The 21,546-nt window shown below is 37.6% G+C and overlaps 1 protein-coding gene across 4 annotated transcripts in view; it reads left to right on the plus strand.

Moving 5' to 3' along the window:
- CEP350 (centrosomal protein 350) overlaps positions 1-21,546 on the plus strand; it is a 112,254-nt gene that overhangs the window by 48,546 nt on the left and 42,162 nt on the right. For all 4 annotated transcript variants that reach the window (XM_045838708.1, XM_045838707.1, XM_045838709.1 and 1 more), the window contains 12 exons: positions 3,063-3,237; positions 4,275-4,495; positions 4,937-5,100; positions 5,386-5,496; positions 5,913-6,053; positions 7,143-7,279; positions 8,092-8,214; positions 8,972-9,141; positions 12,408-12,604; positions 13,233-13,417; positions 13,890-13,977; positions 21,369-21,515. In XM_045838708.1, coding sequence (XP_045694664.1) covers positions 3,063-3,237; positions 4,275-4,495; positions 4,937-5,100; positions 5,386-5,496; positions 5,913-6,053; positions 7,143-7,279; positions 8,092-8,214; positions 8,972-9,141; positions 12,408-12,604; positions 13,233-13,417; positions 13,890-13,977; positions 21,369-21,515 — 1,859 coding nt within the window. The remainder of the gene's footprint in view (positions 1-3,062; positions 3,238-4,274; positions 4,496-4,936; positions 5,101-5,385; positions 5,497-5,912; positions 6,054-7,142; positions 7,280-8,091; positions 8,215-8,971; positions 9,142-12,407; positions 12,605-13,232; positions 13,418-13,889; positions 13,978-21,368; positions 21,516-21,546) is intronic.

Here is a 21,546-nt window from a genome sequence, read left to right on the forward strand (position 1 = left end):
AGTTTCTTCATATTTATGCCAACACTTGTTTTCTGTTTTGTCTTTAATAATAGACATCCTAATGGGTATAATATTAACATTTTTAGTAAGAATCCTTTCAGATAACTTGAGGCCTGTGCACATAGAAAGTGTTAAATGTATGGGATCACATCTTACATGCTGTGTTGTTCTTTCAGTGGGCTATAGGTGTCTTTCTGTCAGTACATATGGATCACCCTTTGTAATGACTGCCTCGCTTTTACTATTTGAATATATTGTAATTTATCCAATTCATCATTGCTGGGCATTTATTCCCCCCCCCCCACTATAAATACTGCTGCATTGAGTATCCTTACAAATGTATCTTTATGCATTAGTCTGGTTCTTTAAGGGAATATCCTAGAAGTGAAATAATGGGGCAGAGTATATCAGGTTTAAAATTTGGGTACATTTTGCCAAATAGCCCTTCAGGCAGCTAGTGTCACTTTGTACTTCCAATATGAGAGCGCTAGCAGAAATTATTTCCTCATAATTAACCTAGTAATAACTCTCTCGCAGATTAGAAGCATTCTGAAAGTCTTTTGTAGGAACATTAGACATCGTTTTACCAGCACTTTCCAGAGTCTCTTCTTGTGGAATACCGAATTCAGTGGCAGCGGCTGTGTCACAGCTGTTCCGAGGCTTGTGGAAGAGCTCTGTGGTTCTGTACACTTGGGGAATTCTTTCAAGAATGAAATAGGCCTTTTACCTGCCAGATTCATCAACACTTTTAATATGCTAATATGCATTATTTATTTTAGGAAGAGGGTGAGGCTATAGTATGAAGTATTATCTAAATTTATTTGACTACGGAATCATTCCTTCAACCAGCATGTTATGGCATTAGAAGTCAGCTGTACACATTTTGTGAAATGCCAATTTTGCTCAATTCTTTTGCAATTTCATGCTTTATGTTAATATCTCACTTAAGGTTAGTTATTGGCAGAGCCTGAATTCTGACTTTTGACATTCAGGTTTTTTACTGCCATATACTTACTGTGCAACTTAAAATATGATATATTAAATAGGAGTATAAGCACTATGATTCATTATAGGTTTTTAAAAGTTATAATCTAAAACATTATATGTAGTATAGGTAGTGTTTTATGGCTTTTCATTTTCCAGTCCCCTGTCATAATGCCTTAAAAATTAATACTGTGCCCTTGCTGGGGTGGCTCAGTTGGTTAGAGCATCGTCCCATAACCGAAGGGTTGTGAGTTTGATTCCCCGTCAGGGCACATCCTGGTTTGTGGGTTTGATCCCAGGCCTGGACACATACCATTCATTGCCTGTCCACGTGCATTGGGAAGGCAACCAACTGATGTTTCTCTCTTCCTCCTTCTCTCTCTAAAACCAATGGAAAAAGAAAACTATATATACTTTATTTTTCACAACATCATCTTAAATATAGTTACTTCTTTTTTCCCCTGAGTTCTAAAATCAGTGTAATTTTTGTTGTGTATACTCCACCTGGTGGTGAAAAAAGATTGTCTGCATGCTTTGTACAAAACTCCTTCCCAGTGAAGTTGAAAGAAGTTAGTAGATTAAAGTGGCAAACATCATTCCATACTAAACTCTGTACCCATTAAACAGTGACTCCCCATCCTTTCCTCCTGTACCCCCGGCAGCCCCATTCTACTTTCTGTCTCGATGAATTTCTCTAGGAAATGGAACCATTGTTGAGTGCACGCACAGTTCAGTAGAAGAAAGTACCTGTAATGGTGCAGTTACCATCACTATCCATCTCCTCAACTGTTCCATCGCCCCAGACTGAAACTCTTCATAAGTTAAATAATAACTTATTTTCCCATCCTCCCTGGCCCCTGGTATCAGCTGTTCTACTTTGTGTCTCTATGAATGTGCCTCCTCTAGGTACCTTAAATAACTGTATAATCAGAGTATTTGTCCTTCTGTGATAGACTTAATAGCATAATGTGTTCAAGGTTCATTGATGTAGCATGTTGGAATGTCCTTCCTTTTTAAGGCCAAATGACACTTCACCATACGTGCAGACCACATTTTTGTGTTGGTTTGTTTATACATCTGTCACAGTGTTGAAGGCTCTTGGGTTGCTTTTACCTCGTAGAGTGAAGCTGCTGCAAACATGGGTTTAGAGGATATTTTTTCCCTTTTCCATTTTCTTTTGATCATTAGCCATATATCTGGTTTTTAAAAATTCATTAAGTTGCCATTAAAATGTACATAGAATTCTCTGTTCTGCTTCTTTTAATCTTTTAATGTAACAAATATTTTCCCATGCTGCTATTGAAACATGTCATTGAGATGAATGATACATTAAGTGTAGAGTCATGAGGCCTGGGTCGATGTCCTGTTTCTGCTGTTGACAGTGTACCCTTAAGCAAGTGGTCTCATAGGTCTCTAGTTAAATGAGCATGTGTTACCTACTTCATAAGGTGTGTAAGGAGGTAAGGTAATATACATGGAAAGCATTTTAAATTACAAAGTGCTATCTAAATATTTAAGTTACTGTTATCTATGTAATTTAGACAACTCTTCTGTTGCAAATGTAGGTTGAACTTTTAAAAATTATATAAAGTTCATTGAATATTATACATAAATTTTGTTTGTTGGTGTCAATAATCTCTTTAAGATTATGCCTATAGGTGAGATTATTCTCAGTCAGAGAATATGAACAGTTTTGTGTATCTGGCTGCACAGTTCTTGCCATAAAGTTTTTCGGAAGGATTGTGTAGTCCAATTGACAGTTGATACCTTTTTTCTCCAGCTTTGGGTATCCCTGAAAGACTTCTTTTTTGTTTACTCTTTCATAGGTGTAGAACTGCGTATTCGTCTTTCTAAATAATTTGATTACAGGACTGTTTATTCTTTAATAGCAAATACAGGAAATGTTAATGGAAGAAACTTCACTTAAAGGGGAGCAGAAGGATGAACTTTATTTTAGATATAAAAACAAACTTTAAACATAAGTCAATTTTTAAATATTCTGCTCTGTACTAGTTATCTGTCAGTTATTTTTTTAGTAACTTCTATTGGGAATCAGTTTTATAAGAAACTCTTTCCAGGGCTGGAATCACTCCCTGGAAATGTTCAGAGCTCGCTTCTCGATGAGGAAAAAGTGCTCTCCGGCTCAGAGCGCGGCTCTCATCGCGGGAAGAAACCCGAGACCAGCAGCAAACCCTCTGTCCAAGTCCAGCACACTCTTGACACTGATAGCACTTTGGAGGATCTTTCTGGGAGGTAAAGTGATGTATGTTTTATACTGTGATTCATTTTAATTAAAGTTACAATGTGATCGATGCTCAGAGAATCCATTTAGTAAAGTCCTGTATTCGATGTGTAGATGCTGCAGGTGTGTCTGTAGCTCCAGTCCTCATCTGTTTTAGAGTAGGGCCATCCCTCATCCAAACTGTTAACAGCCCTTCCTTCAGAAGTTCTCTGCCTCTGGCACAACTCTCTTTTCTATTCTGAATACCATTGCCACAGCTGTTTTCATGGCTCAACCAACCCTCTGGCCGGGCAACTACTTTCCTTGGGGTACTTGGGCAGCTCACAAGTCACCCCACAGATGAACTCCTAAGAACTTTATTTGAAGTGTTTTCACTAAGCTACCACAAAGTATCTCATTCCCTTTGTGCATTTTGCTTCTCAACTGTGTTCTTCTGCTCTTTCAACACAACTACTTAGCATTGGTTTTGGTCTCATTATTTATTTCTTCTTCTGAACTTTTCTCTCCTGCTCAATTTATTAGATTATGAAATCTCATTCTTACTCATATATTGTTATGGAGTTTACATACTTTGTTGTTTTTCCTTTTGGGTTAAAAACAAATAATAGAATAGTTTGTGTCATTTCTTAATGCTTAATATAAAATTATATTTTTCTGTTTCACATACTTTTTTTTCAAGACTTGGTCTTTTACATATGGCTGTAATTTTATTGCTATGTATAAAGGGTTTCTCCTCGTACTACAGCACTGATTCATGGTGCATTGATGTTGTAGAGGGAAGAGTTAAGTTGCAGTTTAATCCAGAGGCCCCTTTCCCGTGTTACTGTGGTCAGGGTTTGCCCCGTGGCAGTTTGCAAGTGGCGAGAAGAGGAGGGCTCGGAGCAGTTTACTTAGCACGAGGCTGTGTTGAATGAAAAATGCCTGAATCACAGCTTTTCAAAGCTGATGTTAATAAAGAAATGCATGTTGTTCTTATGAATTGTTTATGTGATTCCTGAAGTAGTTTTCCCTTCTCTTACTTTTTTTTTTTTTTAAACAAATCTTCTAGTATCTCCTCAGACAAGGGAAGATCTCAGAAAACTCCAACTTCTCCCCTATCTCCAAGTTCCCAGAAACTGTTACAGTTTGACCTTCCAGGAACTTCATTAGAAAGATCTAAGTCCTCAGTTATAATGCCTCCAACTCTAACAGGATTTAAGCCTAATGCATCTTTTCCTGATGTGAACATGGCTGCCAGCAGAGCAGCTGTGGAGATGACTTCAACACCAGGCAAGTTGGCCCGTGCAGTTGTAAATTTCAAAATAAGACTTATTTTTTAAAAAATTTCTTTCAGTTGAATCATAAGGGAAAGTTTTTTTTTTTTTTAATGAGTGATTTCTCTCTGAAGTATTAAACAGAAACTGTGCAGGGGAATAAATATTTAGAAGCATGAGAGATTCAGTAGTGGTGATTTTCTTCATCTTGCCAGCATTAGCAAAAGCACATTGAAAAGTGTATGCCATGGATGTACTCCTAAGCGTTTACAGGTATATGTGTATGTATACACCCATGCATCCCCCCACACACAAAATAAGTAACTATTAAAATACATTGTACTCAGAAGTTACTGTCTTTGTTTTTGGCTTTTAAATGAGAAATGAATTTTAGAAATCTGAGATGTAACTTAATTTCACGTTCACCTCTACATTTGGCAACTGTTACGCCCTCCAGGTTCACAACGCTTTTCCCCTGCTGGCCTCCAGCATCGCATGGCAGCTGAACTGAGTTACTTGAGTGCCATTGAGGAGTCTGTGCGCCAGCTCTCGGACATAGAAAGGGTGCGAGGCATTTCGCTTGCTCAGCAAGAGAGTGTCTCTCTGGCTCAGATCATAAAGGTATTTGTGGGGTTTGCTACTTTAGTTCTCTGTGTTTTTTTTCTCTTTTCTCTGCTATTTAAAATAGTCTTAATGATGAATTAAAAAAACATAGTGGGTGGTCACTAATTTTGATAAATGATAAATGGTTGATGTCTATCCTGTTTACTGTCTTCCAGAGTAAAAGTTTAATTGGTTGCTTCAAAAGATTTGTGTTAAGAAAATAGCATTGTATTTAATATAGTCACTGTGTTGTAATAGTTTATTATCTTAGCATTAATGGTTGAGCATTTCTTTCTCATGAAGGCACAGCAGCAACGCCACGAAAGAGACTTGGCTCTTTTGAAACTGAAGGCTGAACAAGAGGCTCTGGAGTGTCAGCGACAGTTAGAAGAAACCCGAAACAAAGCATCTCAGGTGACTTACTTTGTAGCAAGTACTAGCTGTTAAACCTGAATTTGTATCTTTGAAATCACTTTAGTATTTTTTTTAGTTATATAGGAGTAAAACAGAAAAGATATAAAAGTGCCACATGGGTTAATTTCATGTCATTTGATTCTTGTAGCAAAGTTGTGAAATTAAGTAGTCAGGATTTAGCCCCAATTTAGTAAGTGGTACTTGTCTACAGACACATCAGTGCATTGAAAGTGCAGTTAAGGAGGACTCCAGTAGTGATTTTAAGACTCCAAATTTTAAACTTCAGATTTTGAGACATGAGAACTGGATAGTAGTCCAGTGGTTTTTTCACAATACATTTGCTCCGTGAAACAAATGCACAAATTTACAAATTGTGTGATATGACAGGAGCTCTTTCTCACCCTCTTTGTGCGCAGGTCCACGCAGAGTCGTTGCAGCAGGCGGTGAAATCACAGCGGGATGTGACTGAAGTCCTGCAGGAAGTAACTTGTAAAATAGCTGCTCAGCATACTGAGGCTGCACGCCTCACCACGGACGCAGCGCGCCAGATCTGCGAGGTCAGAGCCACGGAGAACTCTTTTCTTTGTAGTCTTTTCATAGTTCTTTTTAGTCGATCTGAGTAACCTTGGCCTTTTATTTCAGTGTCTTGTACATTTGAATGTATAGAGGCAGAAAAATAAGATGAAGAGCTCTAAATGGAGTGAGCTTTTTAAAAAATACTGATTTTACTGATGAGTAATTTAGAAATAACAACATGCACTCACTTTAAGTATAGTTTGAGGACTTTTAAGAAATACGTAGTTACCTGTTTATATTTCTGTACCTTATCCATCCACGCCTGTAAGCACCACTGTAATCACCACTTCCAGCACTCTGAAAAGCGCCCTCAGGCCCCTTCGCAGCCGTCCCCCGGCTCTGGTGCCAGGGAGCCACGGATCTGCTTCACGGGAAGATGTTGCATCTTTACCCAGAGGGGTGGTAATGCCCTCTGCTGTACCGAGGACAAAGCTGGAAATAGTGTTACTGCTGTCTCCACAGAGGGTATCATAATGGGTAGATACAGTTCCAGTTTATGTTAGCAGTTACTGCTTAGGGTTGCTTGTCAAATGATTGTTATTGAAAAGTCATGGACCTACTGTACGTTGGATACTATGGGACTGTGCAAATAAGTGTAGTGTCTTTTTCTCGAAAGTTTTAGACAGCGTTAACAAAGATGTCAAAAACACTTCAAGTCGTCAATGCACCAGTTGAAAAAAACGCAAAATGAGTAATTCATGCAGCAGCGGCACTGCGGGCTGAGGGGGAAATGTACTGCACGTCGTCGCTCGGAAAAGACGCAGAGAGGAAGTAGTAATCGAATTGATTCTTGAGGAATGATTTAATTTTTGGTTTACTATGGCTCATTATATGACTTGAAGGTTTTGTGTCTAATTTATAGACTTATATCTGGGTGAAACCTTACAAATTATGTTGTATATATCTATTTTTGTAAGGAAGCGGTTAAGACTTAAAAAGTCTAAATGACTTGCTCACAATATTTCACCTATTATTGCAAAATTTGCTCGCTCTCAGTCCAGCAGTCTTTTGAAGACACTGCTCTTTCAGTTTTTCATCTACTTATTTGCCTTGTGGATTTTCATGTTTAGATGGCAGAGTTGACTCGAACTCACATCTCAGATGCCATTGCTGCTTCTGGAGCTCCCCTAGCAACACTGTATGACCACCAACGGCAACATGCTCCAGACTTCGAGAAACAGCTGAGGACCAGAGCTGAAACAGACAGGTTAATATTCAGTCCTCGTCAGATACGTAGTGACTGTCTGCTGTGTTCCAGGCACTGCTGTGGGTGCTGGGAACATAGTTGTGGGCATAGAGCCCAGAAGGGAAGGTAAACATTATCAAATAGTCACTTAAGAGAATGAGCACTGTAAACCGAGGTAGGTGTTCATGGAGTAAAGGAACGTTGTCTCTGAGGCATACAGCAAAGGAGTTTGAAGAGCCCGTCGTGGGGGTCCGGGAAGTTCTTCCTGAGGAAGTGAAATGAAGTTTTGGGGAGATACGGTGGGTGAAAAGGAGCCAGTGACGTAAAGGGAGTGAGGGACAGAGAGGTCAGCACGTGTGAACGGAGGAAGAGAGAAGGAGGGGAGACCAGTGGGGCTGGAGGCAGAGAGCAGGCGGGAAAATGGTGGGAGGGAGACGGTGCGGGGGTCAGACCGCGGCAGAGCCTCGCAGACCCTCAGGGTTTTGTTCGTTCCAGAGCAGTGGGAAGTCGTCGGAGGGTTTTTGTGTGGGGCTGGGTGCTGTGACCACGTCCGTGTTTGCTCTTACATCTCCTTTTGACTGTGTCTAATTCATAGATTTTAAAAGTCCGTTCACGCTCATTGATACTTGGGGTGTTTTTTGCTTATTTCTTATAATAAAGCAGAAGATACTTTTTAATATGTTATTTCTATGAATGAATGCCTTCAAATACCTTGTTATTCCATAATTCCTGTTCATTCAAGGTTTTATCTCAATATTAACATTGAACATTATTTAAAATCTTACTCTTACTAAAGACTTTAAATGTTTAATCAGTTTTTATTTTCTTTGTAGGAAAAGTCAATCTATTTTACTCTCTCACAGTAAAGAAGGGACCCCTGACTCAAAGCACCAGAAATACTCTCCTTCATATGATAGTTTTTCTGAGTCTTCGAGGTACAAGAATCACGACAGAAGGTGAAAAGAGTTCAATGTAGTCAAATCTGATAAATGACTGAGAAATTGCTTTTTTTTTTTAAACAACTTAATCTCATTTATTTATATGAAATAATGTCTTCCGTTCAGAGTTCTGGCTTCCCCATTTAATTAGCTGATTTATTAGTTGTTTCATGTAACAATATAGCTGTTATTCCTTGAAAACCTATATTGTATAAGCACTATAGTTTGTTTTTAATACTTAATCTTTCATCCAGATTACCCTATTTTAACATTTTACTGCATTTGCTTTAGCAAGTAGAACTTCTACAAGGTGATAGAGGTCAACACCATCTAATGATGTAGATTTTCAATTGGATTAGGCAGTTAGAGTTTAGGTAGAGTTTATAAGAACAGTTCCAGTAGAGCAGTTGCAGGGGAAGCACACTGTAGTAAATCGTGATGTTGGTGAAGAGCAAGGAAGTGGAAATAACGAGTAGAAGCCCCTTTTCCCAGTCGGCTGGTTTAGAACGAAAGGAAATGTGGGTATGCCAGCCTGAGAGTAGTGCTTGCTCATTATGATAACTTAAACTCGAAACCTTCCTCTTTCCTGCTTATCTTTCCTAAAAGTTTCTTCTCAGACTTACGTCTAGTTGTTATTTTTATGTTTTACCATTACATCTTTCCTCATTTTATACCTTGATCATAAGCCCCATTCCCTTAACCAAATAAGTTCACTTTGAGGTTACGATTCTTATTGTCGCTGTTTTTTGTTTGTTTCTATAATATTCGTAAACAGAAGTAGTAGTGGTAGCAGCCGTCAGGAGAGTCCTTCAGTTCCATCTTCTAAGGAGAATGAGAAGAAACTTCACAGTGGAAAGATGGAGAGTTCTGCTGATGAACAGGCTCGGACGGCTGCGGGTGATTCTCTGCGCAGTGACAGTGTGCCGTCTCTTCCCGACGAGAAGGGTAACTTCCTCTCACGTGTCTGTGCACTTACTTGTTTGGGGAGGCTTCCAGGGCCCTTGGAGATATTTGTGACTGAGCTAGTTAATACAGTTAAACATGATCATAGTGAAGACAGTGTTAGACATCTGATAGTAAGGTGTCCAGGGGAGACGGTTGTAAGGCCACACACCATGCCGGTGATGCTCGCCAGTGTTTCATACGATTGTGCGCCACGACCCCAAGGGGGGGGCAAAACTAAATTTAGGACAGTGTTCGTGCGAATGACAAATACACACTCCACACTGAAAAACTAATTGTGTCCTATTATAGATATGTAACGTAAGCATTAAAAGGATACATTATTAGAACTTTACATGTTAAACAATATAAGAATATAATTTCTTATACATGACAACATCAGATACAATAACTATATTAAAATTCATTACTCAACTCTTTCTAGATTATAAACAAAAGCTGTATTGCTAGCAAATTACGGGCAGTAAATAACAAAGAAAACAGAATTTGGCAGTAAGTGACACCTTTAAGACATGAAGTCAGAATATTATTCCAGTCTAGAAATTTACTTTTATTTTAAATTTTTTGTTTTTACTTTTTTTATTAGTTTACTTTTTATTGTATGTTTTCCCCATTGCCATTTATCCCCCTGTACCCTCTTCCACCTCAACATACCTATCTGCCCCCTTGCAGTTACCACACTGTGGTCCGTGTCCATGAGTTCTTTTTCTTTTTTATTTGGTCCCTCCACTCCCTTTCACCCACCCAGAACTGTCAGCCTGTTCTCTGTGAGTCTGGCTCTTTTTCCTTGTTAGTTCAGCTTGTTCATTAGATTCCACATATGGGTGATATCATATGGTATTTGTCTTTCCCTGACTGGCTTATTTCACTTAGCATGATGTTCTCCAGGTCCACCCACACTGTCACAAAGGGTAAGATTTTCTTCTTTTTTATGGTAGAGTAAAATTCTATTGTGTAAATGTCTCAAAGCTGTTTTATCCACTCATCTACTGATGGTACTTGGGCTGTTTCCATATCCTGACTATTGTAAACAATGCTGCAATAAACATAGGGTGCATACATTCTATCAAATTAGTGTTTCAAGTTTCTACAGATAAATTCCCAGAAGTAGAATCCTCTGTGTTCCACTGTGTGTAACTGGCCCTTACATTTAAGGCCAGTTACATTTTTTGAGTTAACTCCATACTGCATTCCACAGGGGCTGCACCAGTCTGCGGCGTTCCCACCAGCAGTGCACAAAGGTTCCCTTTCCTCACATCCTCTTGTTGTTTGTTGATATGTTGGTGACAGCCATTCTGACAGGTGTGAGGTGATATCTCATTGTGGTTTTAATTTGCATTTCTCTGATGATCAGTGACATTGAGCATCTTTTCACATGTCTTTTGGCCATCTGTATGTCTTCTTTGGAGAATTGTGTAGTTAGGTCCTCTGTCCATTTTTTAATTGGATTATTTTAGGCTTTTTTGGGGGGTGTTGTATAAGTTCTTTATGAATTTTGGATATTAACCCCTTATCATATGTATCATTGGGGAATATGTTCTTCTATTCAGTGGTTGTCTTTTCATTTTGTTGATGGTTTCCTTTGCCATGCAAAAACTTTTTAGTTTGATGTAGCCCTATTTATTAATTTTTTCTTTTGTTTCCCTTGCCTGAGGGGATGTATCAGAAAAAAAATTGCCATGAACAATGTGTCTAAGATTTTTACTGCCTATGTTGTCTTCTAGGATTTTTATGCTTTCAAGTCTAATATTTAAATCTTTAATCCATTTTGAATTCTTGTGTGTGGTGTAAGAAGGTAGTCTAGTTTCATTTCTTTTTTTTTTTTTAAGTTTAAGCAATTTTTTAAAAGATTTTATTTATTTTTTAGAGAGAGGGAAGGGAGGGAGAAAGAGAGAGAGAAACATCAATGTGTGGTTGCTGGGGGCCGTGGCCTGCAACCCAGGCATGTGCCCTGACTGGGAATCGAACCTGTGACAGTTTGGTTCGCAGCCTGCGCTCAATCCACTGAGCTATGCCAGCCAGGGCTTAGTTTCATTTCTTTTTGCACATATCTGTCCAGTTTTCCCAACACCATTTATAGAATAAAATATCTTTTTTTTTAAAGAATATTTTATTGAAGCCCTGGTATATGGTATATATATATACATGGTGTATATATATATACCAATACATGGTATAACCACACTGGAGCAGTGGAGGGAAAAGGAACTGACCTAAGTAACGCTGGAGAGTGATATTTTGTAGTGGAAATTAGAAGCCTAACTACAAAATTGACAGTATACACACACTTTCCCCCCCACAGGGGTACAGGCTGATAGTTCTTCACATATATTTTGGGGTTGAACAAATAAGTATGTAAATAGTTGTTGGATGGTGGGATCCAGATTTCTCAGTGTTGAAGAGGGAAGTCATAGATACACAGGAAAGGAAGAGTAGAATGAACCATGGCACTGAATTAGTTAGAAACATCATTATGAATCTACATTTGGATGGATGGATACAGGAAAGAGTCTGTGTGTAGCAGGGGTGTGTACCTGGGTTAATATACATGCATATGATACGTAGCTCTGCCCATTGATAGAATGAAGAAACAAGAAAATCCCAGTAGTGACAAGGACAACCAGTGCACTGATTGTGGTTTCTAAATACTCTTCAGTAAAAGAAACTAGAGCTTGTTAGAGAAATGAGTGATTTTAGGACTGGGCGGGGAAAATACAAAATGAGCTTGGAGCATCCTGTAGTATCAGAAACTAAAGGTGTCCAATAACCAAAAGGATTGTCGGGGAGTGGCATCTGGAAGGCACGCGGGAGCCAACTTAAAAGAGCTGTTGTGTTTTTTAATTAAGCATAGAATCAATGAGTTATAAAATTTTTTTAATTTGCATTTCTATGATGCTAGTAATGTTAAACTTCTTTTTTTAACTATATTTTGTATATTTATGTTGCTTTGTGAAGCATCCAATCATGGTCATTTCTCATTTTTCTATAGGGGTCTTAGTTTTCTAATTGGTTTGTAGGAGCTGTTTGAAGTACACTGCATTTTTACCATATTTCTTGTACTAATATTTTTAGGTATTTTAGTTTTTTCCTTGTTTGTAAGTGAATTTGAATTTTATTTCTTGCTTACTGCTAGTGATTAGTTATGTGAATTGTTATCTTGTCCCATAAAGAGGCAGTGAGCACTACAAATTGAATACCTACTGAAAACTGTTACAGTGATAAATAACATCTACTCCGTATTCTTTCAGATTCTGCTTCTATTGCAACAGAATATTCCCTGAAATTTGATGAATCCATGACCGAAGATGAAATAGAAGAAAAGTCATTTCGATCTCTACTCCCATCTGAGAGCCATCGCAGATTTAACATGGAGAAGAAGAGAGGCCACCAGGACGACTCTGATGAAGAGACCTCCCCGGAAAAGACTACGTTGTCTTCTGCCAAGGTGGGCGTTGGTGTACCTGGACAGGTGCTTCACGAGTGGTTGTGAGTGTGTTTTCTCAAAGTTGTGAGGATACACTTTGTGCTTGAATTCAGCTGTCAGCCACCAAAACGATTTTCTTAAGTTACCAGTTTTATATTTTACTTTTGCTATAAAGTCTGGCTTTGCCTTCCTTACAAAGTACAGTACAAACTTATTCCTTAAGGCCTTTGAGGATCTGAGCCAAAGTTATCTCTAGCTTTTTTACTTGTTTCACTCTTTAAAAACTATATTCTTCTTAAAAATTTGTATTAATATAGTCCTTACTAAATGGTAAGCTCTTTGGATAACAGGGACAAATTTTTACCCTTTTTATGTGCCTGGGACACTATCAGCCTTACAGTAGTTTGTTAAAATTTTAATGACTGACTAAATTAGCAGATGAATGTTATTCTGTCTCATGTGCCTTTTTGAAGAATGTTTTATAGATGATTGGCAACATTTTTAACTTATATAATTTTTATTGATAGTTTTTTATAAGTGCATACCTCTTTTTCCTTTTTTTTTTTTTTTGCATACCTCTTTTAATGAAGTTAATTACATTCCAAAAGCTTTAGATGATGATCAACTCAAAATAAACTCTGTACAATAGGAGCTGAGCATGCCATTCTCAGGCGGACAAGATAGCTTCTCTAAGTTTACTATGGAGATGGTCCGACAGTACATGAAGGAAGAGGAGATGAGGGCGGCTCACCAGTCCTCGCTCCTGCGGCTCCGGGAGAAAGCCTTGAAGGAGAAAACCAAGGCTGAGTTAGCCTGGCTGGAGCACCAGAAAAAGTAAGTTCTCTCATGAACATAGTTGGTACTATTTAATTTCTCCTTCCATTGAAAGGACATGCTTTGTTTTTAAAGATGTTTTCGTTTCCTAATTTAATTTAATTAACCCAGTTTCAGAAACTAATGGGCCGCCATCCTTGAAGCACTTGCTTTCAAGACCTCCTGTTCATATAACATTTTCTTTGCATTTCTCTTTTATCACTTAACTGACTCTTATGTTATTTCATACTTAATTCACTTATTGTAACTTTTTCAAAGCAGTTTTCTCTGGAAAGGGCACAGTCTAGGGTCTACCTGTGTTCCACAGGCAGGAAAGTAAAGGTTAGGAGGGGGACTGCTGCCTGCAGCCGCTGCTCTCCCCGTTCGTTCCCCTTTGGAAAAGTTTAATTGGCTTAGAGACCTTAGTGGTCGGATTGTTGACATTAGAATAGAAAAGTAATCTAATCTTTGTCTCAATGGGAAATATTTGCAGACATCTACGAGACAAAGGAGAAGATGATAAAATGCCCCCTCTTCGGAAGAAACAACGGGGTTTGCTCTTAAGGTTGCAGCAAGAAAAGGTATGTCAGGAAAAACACACCTTGAAGAGAATTTATCATACTAGCAAGTTAGATTGTGGAATCTATTATTTTGCCTAATCTCTTTTTCTTATTATTACCTTAAATGAAATTTAATTCATGTTTATCACTAGTTATGTCCATACTAATATAATTACAGGAGTTGCTTGGTAGTCTACCATATTTCTCCTAAATTAGGATTGCGTGTCACTGCTATCTTTTTTTTTTTTTTTTTAAGATTTTTATTTATTTATTTATTTTTAGAGAGGGAAGGGAAGGAGATAGAGAAAGAGAGAAACATCAATGTGCGGTTGCTGGGGGTTATGGCCTGCAACCCAGGCATGTGCCCTGACTGGGAATCGAACCTGCAACACTTTGGTTCGCAGCCTGCGCTCAATCCACTGAGCTATGCCAGGCAGGGCGTCACTGCTATCTTAGTACAATGTAGAGTCAAACCTTGTGCCTTCATTTAGTGTGTAAAATAACAGTCCTTTGAAATGCATATTTTAAAAAATTAAGGTATTTGTAAGAGTCTATTTAGATTAATTTTTTACTCACTGTTTTCCCAAATAGATTTCTAAGACACATATTAGTTACAAATGGACAAATATTTTGACTTAGTGAACTCAGAAAGAAAGACCTGGGATTTGAATCCTGGAGACGCAGCATGATGTAGTGGTTGGAAATTCAGCTCCAGCCCTGGCTGGCGTGGCTCAGTGGATCGCCTGTTGGATTCCCAGTCAGGGCACGTGCCTGGGTTTCAGGCCAGGTCCCCAGTAGGGGGTGTGAGAGGCAACCACACACTGATGTTTCTCTCCCTGTCTTCCTCCCTTCTTGTCCCTCTCTCTAAAAATAAATAAAATCTTTTAAAAGGTAAATAAATAAACTGAGGCTAATAATGATAACATACTTTGTAGGGTTATTGGGAGGAATAAATGAATTAATACATACAGTAAACTTAGAACAGCCATTGGCATAATGCTAAGTGCTAAATTAAATGTTAGTTATTATTTGAATTCCACCTTTGTCCCTTGGAATTGTTAGTCATGGTCAAGTTTAAGTAACTCTCTAGGACTTAATTTCCTTATCAGTACAATCAAGATTATATATATTTCACGTGGTGGTCGTGAGAACTAAATGAGGTAACATAGTCAGTCTAGTTTTCTTTCCACTTGCTGACCTATTGCCAGTTACTACTTTGTTAGATGGCCAGTGAACGCCATCATTTGAGTTATATGAGTTAACGCCATCATTTGCTGGGTTACTACTTAAGTAGCCTTTTCTTTTAAGTTTACCCTAGGAAGCATTACTCATTATATGAACTCGAAAGAATTCTGAACTTTGGTTTATGTAAAAAAAAGAAGTTGTATCTTTTTAACCCCGAAAAATTGGGTTTAAAAGACTGTTATTTTGCCCTGGTGGATGTGGCTCAGTGGCTTGAGCATCGGTTCCGTTCCCAGGCAGGGCACGGGCCTGGGTGCAGGCCGGGCCCCTGGTTGGGGCATGTGAGAGGCAGCGAGCATCTCGCCCATCACGGCTTCACTCCCTCTCTGTCTCCCTCCTTTCCCCTCTCTCTAAAAACAAATAAATAAAATCTTTAAAACAGTGACATAAAGACTTTGTTATTTTAAAAATTTAAATAACTTTTTACAAATGTTACAGTAGTTTTCTCTTTGTAAAGTAGAATAAAAACTAGATTTACAGATATTTCCTCTCATTCTGTGAGGTTGTGTTTTCACTCAGTAGTGTGCTTTAAAGCACAGTGTTTAATTTTAATGAGTCTAATATTTTATCACATGCCTGCTGATAACATACTTTTTTAAATTAGGTTTTATTAGGTGTCATTATTTTGTTTTAAAGATGTACTTATTCATTCATTTTTAGGGGGGGAACAGGGAGAGAAACATTGATTGGTTGCCTTCTTGTACGTGCCCTGACCGGGACTGAACCTGCGACCCAGGCATCTGCCCCACAGGGGATTGAACAAACGACTGCTTGCTCGGCGGGACAGTGCCCGACCCACTGAGCCGCACATCAGGGCACGTTTAGTTTCTGTTAGTTAGAAAATGTATTTGTTTTGGCTTAATTTTTGAAGGATGTTTTTCCTGGGTATAGAGTTATTTTCTTTCAGCATTTTTAATGATGTCGATTTCCATTGTTTACTGGTTTCCATTGTTTTTATGGAGAAGTCAGTTTTCTTAATATTGTTCTTCCAAAAGCTGCTTTTAAGATTTTTTAAAAAATGTGTCTTTGATTTTTTAGTAGTTTGCTATGATGCGTCTAGGTATCATTTGTATTCATACTATTCAGGGTTTGCTGAGCCTCTTGAATCTGTTGTTTGTTGTATTTCATCCATTTTTGAAAATTATCTTTTCATAAGTAGCTTCTGTCCTGTTCTCTCCCTCCTTCCTTCAGAGGCTCAGAGTAGACATTTGTTAGGCCTTTTGGCCATTTAGCACATCTCTCTTCTACTCTTTTGTTTTTATGTTATTCTTTGAAGCCATTTTTACAGAAACTCTTGTGCTTCAATTTGGAGAGTTTTTTTAATTGGTCTTTGAATTCATTAGTTAAATGTTATGCACTGTCATGTGGACTGTTAAATTCATTTAATTTGATTTTGTTCAGTTCTATAATATCCATTTTGGTTTTTTAATAGATTTTAAACCTTTGTTGAAATTATATTTTTTAAAACCAATTTTAAGATTTTATTTATTGTTTAGAGAGGGGAAAGGAGGAAGAAGGGGGAGGAAACATCAATGTGTGCTTACCCCTCATACTCCCACTATTGGGGATCTTGCCTGCAACCCAGGCACATGCCCTGACTGGGAATTGAACCAGCGACCTTTGGATCCACAGAAAGTTACCCCACAGAAATAAAAGCATAGTGGTTGAGTGGTTGCAGCACTCAACCACTGAGCCACACCATCCAGAGTGAAATTCTCTACATTTTCATCTATTTCTCTATATTCTTTTGAACACATTTCTAATCATTTTAGTTATTTTGTCTGCTAAGACTAATATTTGGATATCTCTGTGTCTACTGCTATTATTTGCTTTTATTTATTATTTTTTTAAAGATTTTATTTATTTATATTTAGAGAGGGAAGGGGGGGAGAGAGAGAGAGAGAGAGAAACATCAATGTGCGGTTGCTGGGGGTTCTGGCCTGCAACCCAGGAATGTACCCTGGCTGGAAATCGAACCTGGGACACTTTGGTTCCCAGCCCGCGCTCAATCCACTTAGCTACGCCAGCCAGGGCTATTTGCTTTTATTTTTTATCATATTAGCCTTTTTGCATGCCCAGTAATTTTTGACTGCTGGACATTGTGTATGAATAACTGCAAGGCTCCAGGAGATGTTACCTTCCCCCAGAGAGGATCTGTTGTTTGCTCTGCCCTGCAGTTTGAGTGCTCAGCTGTTCACTTGAATCCTTTCAAGGGCTGATGAGCTGAGTTAGTGTTGGGTCGCAGCATTGGTAAACCTCAGTCTACTTACGTTTTGCGTTGACCCTAACTAGGGTGTGACCCACCAGGGATTTCAGCTGAAAGCCAGGCAAACCTTTTTACCAGCACAAAGGACTGTGGGGATGGCTGCTCTGCTATTGAGAAGTTTCTGGTTTAACTCGTTAGCTTTCTGTGTGTGCTGCTACAGAAATGTCAAATACATTGAGGGGGAGACCGCATTTGAAGCCTCTTCAGTCTCCAGTTTTGTCACTTCAGTTCTGTGTTGGTGGGAGTGGTAACTGGTGTAACCACTTTATGAGCAGTTTGACTATATCTAGTTAAGTTCAGGACATGACTCAGCAGTTCTTTGCCTTGGTATAGATTCTAGAGAAGCTTTCACATACATACAGGGGAAAATGGAAACAACTTAATTTCTTCATTAAGAGAATAGATTGAACAAAAGCATATTTCTGCGAGAAAGTGTAATGCTGCAGAAAATGAGCACATCAGATATCAGCAGTGACCAGTAGAGATTTCTGAAATGAAGGTAACCCTTCTGTTCTGTTACCTGTGCTATCCAATACAGTAGCTACTAGCCTCGTGTGGTTTTGACTACTTAACTTAAAATGTGATGAGTACAACCGAGAAACAGAAATTTTAATTTCATTTAATCTTTTAAATAGTGCAGCAGTAGCTCTCCATCTATTAAAAGCATTGCATTTGTTTTTATAGACAAGCAAGATGCAAACGAATATGTATAACATGATACCACTCTCGATAATTACAAAAAATCCCCGATCAGTAATGCATGTTCTGTGGAGCCACTCACACACCAGAAGCTCACAGACACATGTAGGAGTGGCACACGCACATTTCTAGGGAGTGAGTGGGGGAAAGGCACGAGTGGGGCTTAGTTTCATATGTAATGGTTTATGTTTGAAAAAGAGGGATTTGAAACAAGTACAGCACATTGTTCAGTTCCACTGGTAGGAATTTGAGTGACTAGTTTTTCTGCATATTATGTTTGTAGTACTTTAGAATGTTTTTAAAGTAAATGTGAAAAAAATACTCTTTGATCCAACTGGATACCCCTGGGAAGTTACTCTACAGAAATAAAAGCACCAAAGTGTGAAGATATAAATGTACTAGGATATTTATTGCAGCTAAATCAGTAAGAATTATTTTCACTGGTAGTGTTATGGCTGAATGGTCACATTATCTTTGTACAAGTGTATGAAAAAAGAGAATATGTTTTCCTATGTCTTACTCCTTTTTTTTTTTTTTTGGTGAAATGCACATATTAGGAAATAACCATTTTAAATTGAATAATTCACTTATACTATTCACCACTTAAAGTGAACATTTTCTTTATACATCCTATGGCTTATTTTCAAGAGAGAAGAAAATTTTTTCCCTCCTTGAAAAAGTGTCTTCTTTCTTTTGGGCTGAGATTGGGTGAATTTATACATTAATTGGTTCAGAAACTCAGGTCTAAGCTAGTAGCAGTTTTCAAAAGGTCTCTGAAACTTTCCATGTTCATAATGATAATGGGATGTGAATTTTCCCTTTTTGTGTGTTGACATTTTTCACTAAATGGTGCAGAAACAATGGTGGTTGACACTGCTGGTGCCCTAGCCCAAATCAGGGCAGCAGGATCAAATTATATAAGTAGTCAGAATGTTTTTTACTGCCACACACTTGAAACTAAAAAAAAAAGAAAAAAGAAAAAAGCTATTTTCACAGAAAAATGCCCTGGTTAAGAAGTAAAAAAAATTATTGATTTTATTGAGTGTTGACCTTTGAGTGCTTGTTTTTTTTTTTCATATCCTGTGTGATTAGAAATGGAAAGCCCACAATTAAGCACTTTTGCTAGAAACCTAAGTACAATGATTATTAACCAAAGGAGAATAATTTGTACAGTTGTTTGAACTGCAAGCAGAACTAGCCATAGTTTTTCATGGAATTCCATTAGACTTGAAAGAATTATTCAGACACAAAATTCAAACTTTCAAGCAAAAGTCAGAATTTTGAAAAATTTCTACCTACCACCCAATTCAATATTGATGAACTTTTGAGATCAGTGATGATATTAATGAATGTAATTTTTGACCTACGATAATATGTCAGTATTGGAAGAGCTGCATAATTCATTGAACTATCATTTTCTGAATGACGATGTAAGATATTTTTAAAAAAATCAATCCAGATAATAGAGATTTGCAAAACTCGACATAGTATTTTTTCACTAATTTTTTTTTGTTTTGGAAAATGTAGTAACTTTCTTAAAAGTACATATAATGCTATTGTATATTCATGAGAGAATGAGAATGAAAAAGGGCAAATAATGTGTTTTATGAAGGTGGTTTGACCCTAAGAGACCCTCCCAAGGAGTCCCATGGACCATACTTTGAGATCTGCTCCTCCACAGAAACTAATGTGTGTGTCCAAGGAGGCACAAGAAGTGCAAGGATGTTCACTGTAGCATTGTTTATAATAGTAGGCAGCAACCTTATCCAACCATAGGGTAATAGATAAATGAAATACCTGTACCTCCAATATAATTTTATACAGCATATAGGTATAAATCAACACAGCAATATCAGAAGCAATGTCTAGCACTGGCTGGTATGGCTCAGTTGGTTGGAATGTCATGTTGTAAACTAAAAGGTTGCAGGTTCAATTCCCAGGCAGGGCAAATACCTAGGCTGTGGGTTTGATCCCAGTCAGGATGTGTAGGGGAGGCAACCAATTGATGTTTCTCTCCTCCCTCTCTCTCCTCCCTTCCTCTCTCTTAAAAAGTGTTGGAAAATGTCCTCAGGTGAGGGTTAAAAAAAAGAAGCAATGTGTAATAAATAAAGCAAGATTGAAAATATGTATGTATGATATTATTTATAAAATTTAAAAACATACAAACCAAACAGTATATGTTTTTGCAAGTAAGTACAAATATTTATAGAAGAATTTGAAAAGAACGTACTGGAAGCATACATTCCATGAGAGTGGTTACCATGAGGAGTTGGGGTAGGGGATTGCAGGCTGGTTTTATCTGTAGTGCTCAATATTAAACACTAGGAGAAACAATGACAAACTGTTAAAAATTGTTAATTTGGGATTTTGGAAGTGAGATATTTATTGTGAACTATTCTCCATTTTTCATCTAGTTTCAAAAAAGTGTCAAACATTATTGCAAGAAATTATAACATTGTTAATAACTTTATGATGCTTAATTTTATTGACAAGAAAACATTCATGAAAAATGTTAAATTTTAACAATTATTAACAGTGTAGTGTATCATCTTTTGCCCACTTAATTAGCAACAGAGAACCTGATAATATCCTGTGTGGAAAGAGTTTGGTACAGTGTAGCCTTAAATATTTCTGGTGACATTTTAAGTGGAGACAATTCTGTTTAGAAAGCAATTTTTAAAATGATTTTAAGGGCCATAAAAATGATTCATTCTCTGTGACTTATTTGTCCTTTTTTTGGGGGGTGGGGGGGACATGTCTCCTAAAGAACTAATGCTTAGTATGAAACAATTATAGACATTAAAGATTGTTGGTGATGGTAAAAAATGATAAGGGGTTTAAGAGATTAGCAATAGAATAAAGATTATGTTAATGAGTTTACTTGATATGCAATAAAAAATAAGTGTGTAGAACAGGCAGCACTATGGAAGAATGTGAAGGGTATATGACGTTTACAGAGAGCATATGAAATACCAGTCTGTTGTAATTACAGTTATTTAAGGGATTATGTTAAATTACTTTAGATGGATAGAGTTATGTGACTTTTTTAATATTTACAAAGTTTTCCATGTTTTTACCTTTATCTTGAAATACTGTATATGTTTATTTTTGTTATTTGTGATGATTGGATTTTCTTTTTCAAATAATTACTTTGGACTTTTTTTCTTCCAAATCTCAGTACCTTTCCTAACTCTTTAAACCTTAGGCAGAAATTAAACGTCTGCAAGAAGCCAATAAGGCAGCTCGGAAGGAAAGACAACTGATTCTTAAACAGCAGGAGGAGATAGAAAGGATCCGACAGACCACCATGAAACTTCAGGAGAAGTTAAAATCTGCAGGGGAGAATAAATTGGTAAATTACATGAATTCTTATTTCTTTGTTT

The sequence above is a fragment of the Phyllostomus hastatus genome, unplaced genomic scaffold (genome assembly GCF_019186645.2).
Source record: "Phyllostomus hastatus isolate PE091 unplaced genomic scaffold, TTU_PhHast_1.1 phas_contig_283, whole genome shotgun sequence".
NCBI lineage: Eukaryota > Metazoa > Chordata > Mammalia > Chiroptera > Phyllostomidae > Phyllostomus > Phyllostomus hastatus.